This window comes from Vitis riparia, chromosome 1 (genome assembly GCF_004353265.1).
Source record: "Vitis riparia cultivar Riparia Gloire de Montpellier isolate 1030 chromosome 1, EGFV_Vit.rip_1.0, whole genome shotgun sequence".
Taxonomy (NCBI): Eukaryota; Viridiplantae; Streptophyta; class Magnoliopsida; order Vitales; family Vitaceae; genus Vitis; species Vitis riparia.
In genome coordinates this window covers 9,465,852-9,474,813 of record NC_048431.1, presented here as the reverse complement: position 1 = coordinate 9,474,813, position 8,962 = coordinate 9,465,852, and the positions used below count along the sequence as shown (strand labels likewise).

Sequence of the window (8,962 nt, the reverse complement as noted above, 5' to 3'; positions counted from 1 at the left end):
TGTTCCCTCGTCCCACCTCTGGTTTTTCTTCCCAAAAATTGCACAGGAATGTCACCTAGTGTGAGAAGACTCTACAACCTCTCTATAACCATCTCTGGTTTGACCTTTTTTCTTGTGCCGGTAAAAACTGCGTATTAGTGCCACATTGAATGAAGCACGTCCCATTGAGGTTAGAGTGAAAACACAAACCATCAACAATCCTCAAGCCAGTTTTCCTGCTTATACGTCAACCAACTTTCTCATTCTATCGAGGAAACCGTAGAAAAGGGTAAACCCTGTCACCACAGCAAAACAGGTTATGCAGAGAAAAATACAAAATTATAATCTCATTATCGAGTGATCGGTATATATATAATTAAATTAAAGAAAATAAATGTTTTTTCCTCTATACACAAAAAACTGATCACATGCTTGGTAAGAAGAGAGATAAGTTCAAATGCCAGACTACCCAAATGCGATACAGCCAACAAAGCACTGAAATGCTTTGCGGTCTGTTTTAAGTCAAATCACCCATATTATCGTTAGCTCAACATCGACCATGATGAATTCCCTGGCACACGATCTAGGTTCGCACTCTTCCAACTCAAGCCTCTTGTTGGACAAGCATATGCTCCAAACTACGGCAAAGCTTCACATTGATGGCATATGCATACAGGCCAAGCAAATCCAGTTGGGCACACGGAACGATAGGGTGCAATCCCATGCATTGATGTTCTTGAATTTACTCCAAAGCACGGTTCCGATCCCCCTGAGAATATAAGGAAAATGATATAAATGAATACTTCAGATTCTAGAAGTTACCCAAGAAAGCCGGAGCTCCAAGATCTTGTATATCTTTGATACTATTTATACAAATGAATGGAATGCCAAAGTTTCTAATTCTTCCACTTGATACATAACAAAACTGGCAAATAGATTGTACGCAAGTATATTCAGCTTAGAAAAAATGTTAAAGAGCATAAAGTTCATGCGGGTTTCTGCTACAGTAGAGTAAAAAACTCTGAAGTGTTTGTCTTGCTCAATTGAACACTAACAGAATATCATAAGATGTTTACACAAGTTCTTACAATTCATCTTCCTATGCACCATGATGTTTACAAATGTCCATAGAGAATGTTTCCCAGAGCAACATGAATATCCTTAAGCTTCCATTTACAGTTCTTTTGCCTTTCCCAGCACAACAAGTAGGTCCATGAACATAAGCTGCTAGAGAGGGAAAAGTATTTCTTCAGCCTCAGTAAGTTCCACAAACACCAGAGCTGCTCCACATACAAGAATATCAGATAAAGAAGGAAAAAGTTGATTTCTTAGAAGGATAATTCCCTTGCAAGCCATGAAACCTAAAACATCATTTTTGTTGCCAGTAAAATGCAGCACTTGTAACCTATCCTTAGGCAACAGCTGATCAACACTGATTCTAATTGTCAAGGGGATTGTACTTCTAAAATGAATTATTATAGCCAGATACCTTGATTAGATTTTGGAAGAACCAGAATTGGAAACTCACATACTAAGGGACGCTGAATGTGATAACAAACTGAAGGAGGAAAAATGATTATGGTTATTTTTGTTATTTGGTATCTGCATTAGTCCATCAGCCAGCTTTCAGCTTTCAGCTTTGGTTGTATTTGGAAGGGATTCCAGACTACCAGAAAGCAATATGTCAAGAGGCCACTGAGGTACTGCTGGATTTTGTTATGTTTCAAGGCAGAAATCTTTTCAGATGTACTTCTGATGAACACCCAAAACAAGGAAAAATATAGAATCTCCTTCTAATTTTTTTTTCCTGACATCAAAGTAATTTCAGAATCAATAAGAATGAAAATTAAAGGGGTTTGCTAATGACCAAAAAAGGTTTCACAACAAATTAATGAAAATGTAAAAGGAACCCAAGAAAACTGTTATAAAGCCACCTAGTATGTCATTCCTCCAATAAAATATGATGTAAAATTAAAACTGACCTCTGGTCTGTTGATAAGTGAAAGAGGTCAGGGGCTTGAGCTTCTGTAGGTAATATAAGGCAGGGCAGCAGCTTCGCAGTGCATGGAAAAGGGGTAGTCGTGAGGTGAGGCATAGGCTAGGGCTTGGCCATAACCAACCATTCAACAAATTAAAAAGAAGAAATCAAGGCAAAATTACAAAAAGGGAAGGGCAACATTTGCTAGTACAAAGGAAACAAGTTAAGAGTCCAAATAACAAAAAAACCTCAAGGCAATTATAACATAACATGAAGTAGAATTTGATAGATTTTCTAACATCCACATTGTCCAAATGGGAAAGCACCATACAACCTCAAATGCAGATATGTGTAAATCTCCATATCTTCTAAGTAACCATCACAATTATTAACTCAAAGCAGTTAAAACCAATGTCACTCTTAGAGAACATAATGGTCTACTCAAGCATCTAAGGGTACTAATCTAATTATGAAACAAAGACTTCATAGATTTTTCAACTCCCACACCACAGAGAAGATTGGCATGCAATTGTGTGCTGTCCCCATCATAATGCAGTATAATCTACTTACCTTTCTAAACAAAATTGTCTAGAGAACAGAAATAGATACAGAAAGCCACAGAATTGAAGAACAGTCAACAGTTACTCAAATAAACAGCTCTGCTAAATATAATACAGCCATCTACAATGAAAATGACTAGTTCTTCATATATTCTTACCAATCATCAAAATCATTCAGAATGCTTTCAGCTCTTAATATCAATAATTTGTAGCAAATCATAATTATCAATGACCATCAATGTAAAAACGAATATTAAAAGGGAAAGATGGAGCCAAATAGAAACTCTCAACCTCATAGGGAATGTTCCTCTTCATGAAGCTAACTGAATTGAAGTATTCTTCCAGATGAGGAAGCATGAAGTGCATCCAATAATGTTTCCTGCATTGATTTAGGATTTGCAAACAAGCATGCTTGCTTGCTACTCTGCTCCCCAAATCAGTAGGGAAGTCTGTCAAATATCATAATAATTAGGAAATCAGAATTCTTATAAACTAAAACCATCACACCACCTTAAAACCAAAAGCATTGAAATCCTCTCTATTCACTGGACTTTATGTTCATGTTTACATCTTACACTACTTAAGACAAATAAACCCAACTAAACCATGCCCCAGCACCATTCCCAAAACAAATGAAAGCAAAGAAATTAGATATCTTTCCTTTTTCATAACTTCCTTTCCTCTTTACATAATTCAGTGCATTATACCTCCAACTGAGGTTTCAATGTCACAGTTTCTGTGGAAACACCACTCCAACAGCCGGGACAAGCTTTCCACCTTCTTAAGACCTTTAAAAATCACAACCTGTAACGAACATATCTACCTCTGCAAAAAGAAGAAGAAGAAGAAGAAGAAGATTATATTCTTAATACCAGCATAAATTTATCCAATAATAATTCAAAATATATGTAAAGAAGTTTTAGCAAGAAACCTTTTTATCTGGAACTAGGCGATCATCTGGTGAGAACATATCTACCTCTGCAAGAAGTATGATTAAAACTCTTAGTTCCATACTTAAAAGATTAGCAAGATTCCAAACGAAATGCGGAAACTTGTAATGATAGAACGAGGAAAAGGACCTTCGCCGGAGCATCAGGAAGTCGGTAAGAATCCGGTGTAACCCCAACCAGCCATAATCCAGGAAAAACGTTCTGCAAACAAACAAGGAAATCTTTGTTCATCACCAGACAAAACCTGCACATCAAGCACAACAAAAACCACAAAACAGAGCAAGTGATCGATCTCTCACGTCAAGCTGCTTCTGTACATTCTTCGCTCTCTTCTTCGGTCTCCGAGCAGGCTTCGATCCAGTCATCACAAAGATGTCTTCCTCAATCTCCTCTCGGGAGAGGGAGATCCAAAACTTCCTTTTCTCCTTCTTCTCCGAGCTATGCGATTCAGCGAAACCACGCAGTCGCAGCGATTTCGGCTGATTCTCACTGTGCGGAACTCCAGGAACCGCTTCCTGCAACTCTCCATTCTTAGGCGCCACTCCGATCTCAATCGGACTCTTCGAAACCGCTTTTCTAGGCCTCAAATTCCACGGCTTCTGAACTGATTCTTCTCCTTCACCTTCATCCACTTCCCCGCCTTCTCTCTCCACCAACGCCTGATTCTTCTGCGCCTTCTCCACCGGAGAAGGCGAAGCAACCGCATGACGGCTCCTCGCCGTCCTCGATCCGAGAGGCAGCTTCCTGTTCTCCGAATCAGACTCGTTCTTGGACCCGCCGTCAGAGTCCGGCTCGGACTCATTCTTCCGGCCATCCGGTGGCGATTCCCGCGAGGCATCCACCGGCTTCCTGCACCGATGATTGTTCATCTGGTTCTTCCCCCATTTCAAGAAGGACAAAGGGAAGTTGTGTAGAGGCTGTGACTTCACCGGCGCTGTCGCCATTGAGAACTATTCCACCTCCGGGAACATCCACTGCACGATTTCTTGATACACCAACAAGAACTCCAACCGAAACCTTACCCTAACCCTAGAATGCGACGCAGAAGAGTTTGCAACGAACAGAAGCAGAGGTGGTGCTCGAAGGAGAGGTGTTTTTAGAGAGAGAAAGAGAGCAGAAGAGGTATATCATATGTGTCACTGTGTATTTCTCTCCCTCTCTACATATATATGGGGACTTTGGCCTACGTCTACGGGTTTTTTCTCCTAATTTACATATTTACCCCGGGATTTCATATTATTTCCACTAGGGTCCTCAGGTCGCTGCCGTTTCAGGCGAGCGCCTGCGGTGTCGATTGCATGGTTCTCTAGAGCTTTTGATGTACACGTGGCACTTGCTTTGAAGTTCCGGCCCACTACTAAAAGTAGGACCCACTTAGAGTTTGGCTTTGGAATATTCTAAACCGTCTGATTACATAATTGCGTTACCCTAAGGGCTCAAATCCATATCACTTTTGGACTTTAGATTTGGTTACTATATACCTTTCTTATTTTTGTGGCATCTTTGGTACTATAGATCATAGAGAGAATACAAATATAATCTTACAGAAAATATGAAATATTATTACTTAAAGCATATGATTACTCTCCTGCATAATCCCCTGTTTAACTCTAAAAAGTATTCTTTGAAAATTAAAAATAATTGACTATGACGTGGGCTCACACGTTGTTATTTATCTATATTTTAGTATATTTTAAAATTTTAAAATGCCACACTTTTTTCCAAATGCCAAAAATATTTTTTTTATTTAATTTAATTTAATTTTAAATTGTTAGTAAAAGCATTTTATCTTAAGAAATTTATAAATGAACCAAATGAGACGTAAAAGAAATTTTTATGAAGCAAACTGTTAATAAGGTAGATTAGCTGGATAACAATTATAGTATTTTTTCTAAAAATATTTTTATTTTCTAAATTTTACTAAATACTTAGAGCTCATTTAGTAATGATTTTAGGAAGCGCTTTTAATATTTTTAAAACTTTAGGGGGTGTTTGGTACATGGGAATAGGGAGTGAGAATAGACATCTCATTCATTTTTTCTTTTATTTCTATGTTTGGATAAATGTTAAGAAGACAGAAATAAAATAAAAAATTATTCAGACAGAAATCAAATCCAACTTATAAGTCGGATTTGAAATCATCAAAAGTATGTGGTATTCTGATTCATTAAACTCATTTAATAATATAAAATAACATAAATTTATTATTTTACTCTCTTATCTCATTTTTCAAGCCCGATGTTTATCTTCTTTGTAAAACTAGAGGCTCATTCATTATTCACTTTTATGCAACAAGTGATTCTCCCAAACTGAATCAATCAAACCTTCCACGACATTTAAAAAAAAAAATTTCAATTTCTAATTTCTAGGGTTTAAAATAAAATTTGAATTCTTTTATTTTCTCTTTTGAAAATAGGAAAAAACATTTGCTAGCTTTGAGAATTTAAATATTATAATATATATATATATATATATTGGTAAAATATAATTTTATAACTACTTAAGCATGACATATTATTCAAATTTTTAATAAAAATAATAATTAAATATTTGTACATTAGGGTTATATGATTTTTCATGGTTAATTTTTTATTTATTGAGTATATATATATTTTTAGTCTTATTATTTAATAACAAAAAAACTCTCAAATTTTATTTTAAATTATATGGAAAGATATTATTGTAAATTTATTTCTTTTTCATTTCCATTCTTATTACTATCAAACATTGGAATGGAAACAAATAATCATTCCAATCTTGCATTCCTAAGTTCATCCAAACGCTAGAAATTGAATCATCAAATTCATTTCTATCCACTAAGAAATACGAATGGAAACAAAATATTCATTTCCATTCCCTATTCCAACGTACCAAACACCCCCTAAAAATTTTTATCATTCAAGTGTTAGAAATATTAGAAACGTTTTTTAGAATCACTCTCAATTGTACTCTTATAAAGCGTTTTTTATATTAAAAGTGTTTTCTAAAAACATTATTAGACATACTCAAATTTATTTTGTTTCAACTTGACCTGGGAACATTACTTGAGCGTGTAAATTTACGATGCACCAATTTTATCACTTTATCATTACCTTACTAAGATATCCTTAAATAAGATCTAAAAAAAGTTAATGGTTGTTTATATCCTTTCCACAAGGAATTGAGATGTCCATCAAAGAGTAAGAAGCCCCTTGAGAGAAGATAGTGATTCTACCCAAGTAAATTTATTTACTTTTTTTTTTCTTTCTATAGGTGGTTTTGCACGTATATCATGTGACTCATTATGTAATTGACTAATTATTCATAATAACTAATACTTGTTTGGATATAGTTTCTATTTTTTGTTTTCAAAAAAATAAAAAAAAAATTAAAATAATTTTAAATTTTTGTGGTAATAATAAAAAAAAATTAATACCTCCAAATTTTAAAATATTTTTAAAAATTATTTTATCTTTTTAAGATAAGTTTTAAAGAGTGTCTACATTTTATATAGAAGTTGTTGTCATTTTATCAATTAAAAAATAGAAACCAAAAAATGTATCCAAATGATACTAAATAATCGAGAATTATAAAATTTTAATCTAGGCTTAATCAACCAAACTATGGATTCCATATTTTCCTTTGGTAGTTTCATGAAGAGAGAACATTAAATTTTTCCTTGGTATCAAAGCAGATTAGATTTAAAAATTAATCTTTTTCGATTCTTGATTCATATAATTTCAACGAATGAGATCATTCATAAATAATTCCTGCATTGAAATAAGTATAGTATTTATAGAAAAACTCTTACGAATTTTCTTTAAAAATACAAGAAGAACAAGTTTGAAATTCTATTGAATTTGGAAGGAGATTTCCATTGAGGTGAAAAGTACATATAAACTTAGGTTTGAGATATTTCATTTATCATATATAAGATGCACTTTTGGTTATGAATTGTCTAAAATCCACTAGTTGACTATCAAGTTTGAAAGTATTAGAATGGAAGAAGTTGAAAATCTTTCTAATTTTTATGATGAATTGAGTGCTATAATTAATTCAAGTTTCAATTTAAGTGGGAAAATTCTAGATTTTGAATTAGTTTGAAAAATCCTTAGATACTTAACTAATTTAGGTTTCTATATCATACATACATACATTAATATAGCCAGTCATCTCATGTCTCTTCATGCTATCTTCTTTCTTATTATGGCCTTTGTCATTTTGTGACAGAGAAAAGTGAAGTGAGATTCATTATTTTTGAAGGGATTATTGATTGAATATTAGTTTTTGACATTATTATTGAAGGATTATTGATTGGATGTTAGCTTTTGATCTTATTTATGTGACTTGTTGGTATTTTTCTTATTATTTTTTATTACATTTGTACTTCACAAATTTGCTTTTCATTGGTAATGTTGCTTGAGTGTATGCAGGTCACATGTATAATTGCTAATAATAATAAATATAAAAATCTAAATAGTTTCCGTCATGTTGGTGTGGTTGGTGAGGAATAAGTTTTGAATAATTTGTAAACTCCATTTGAGAGTTCTGAGTGGTTTATATCAACAGCGGAGCCAACAAATGGCTTGAAGGGAGAACATGTAACTCTTTGTTTTTGGGGACAAAAATTGAACAAAAAAACAATTATAGTATAATAGTAACAAAGAAAATTGAACAAGAAAATCTCTCAAAAGGGGTTCAAATCCTTTTGAAGACATTTAACAAAAATAAATAAATAAATAAGTTCAAGGGGAGCATTTTGCCCCCATCGAGCATGCACTGGATCTGCCCTAATTTATATAATACATTTTATCCCAAAATTACAAAGAACAAAATAGATAAGAAAATGATGTATTTCACGCAAGGGGTTTTTTTTTTTTTTCCTTATGCCATTACTAGTAAAGATTGTTAGTGAGCTAGATTAGTTGGATATAGAGTTAAAATTATATACTAATCAACCTAAAGTAATCACCCGAGAGAATATGAGGGAGAGTATTTTGGGTATTGATCTTTTTTCATATTTAAATAGTTGAGAATATAAGTAACATATATATACAATAATATAATAAACATAATAAAAACAACTGCATATTAAATACAAAGAGAAAAGATAGAGAAATGCAAATCACAACCGATCTACATTCACTCTCTTCAAGCTCTAATTGATTAAGGGTTTTGCTAACAAAGCTTCTAATTTAAACTTTTAACCTTTATACTTAGATTATGATACTAAGGAACCCTTATAACAATAAGACTTGTAAAGAGAACGTCTTCAAATTATCACCCTTGAATTATAGCTCCAATGGATCCTCTCAAGAGATTTGCTACTCTTGAGCTTCCTAAAAAGTCCAATTCTAGGTAATCCTCACAAGGTTTATAATTTAATGAGAATAAAATCATAGTTTATCAATTGACTTAAAGAATATAATTTAAGCTAAGATTGAAAAATGCACTAAGATGAAATATGAGTTTTAGAACAAAATACACTCAAGTATCTTTTTTAAGACTTGCAAAAA

At 33.4% G+C, this 8,962-nt stretch overlaps 1 protein-coding gene across 9 annotated transcripts; it reads right to left on the bottom strand.

Moving 5' to 3' along the window:
• Positions 1 to 315: 315 nt before the first annotated feature.
• On the bottom strand, positions 316 to 4,592 carry LOC117917927. Of its 9 annotated transcripts, XR_004651784.1 has the most exons (8): positions 3,767 to 4,592; positions 3,597 to 3,668; positions 3,449 to 3,495; positions 3,225 to 3,342; positions 1,962 to 2,966; positions 1,508 to 1,786; positions 1,068 to 1,259; positions 319 to 748 (listed from the first exon to the last, which is right to left on the bottom strand). XR_004651784.1 is itself a non-coding variant. In XM_034834419.1 (4 exons), exons 1-3 carry the CDS (start codon positions 4,409 to 4,411, stop codon positions 3,490 to 3,492), a joined length of 723 nt encoding a protein of 240 aa, XP_034690310.1. In that variant the 5' UTR covers positions 4,412 to 4,592; the 3' UTR covers positions 3,029 to 3,342; positions 3,449 to 3,489. The 9 variants fall into 9 exon arrangements, 1 of the variants encoding a protein (XP_034690310.1); XR_004651787.1 differs by having other exon boundaries at positions 316 to 748; positions 1,068 to 1,203; positions 1,508 to 2,966; XR_004651786.1 differs by lacking the exon at positions 1,508 to 1,786.
• Between the last annotated feature and the right edge of the window lie 4,370 nt (positions 4,593 to 8,962).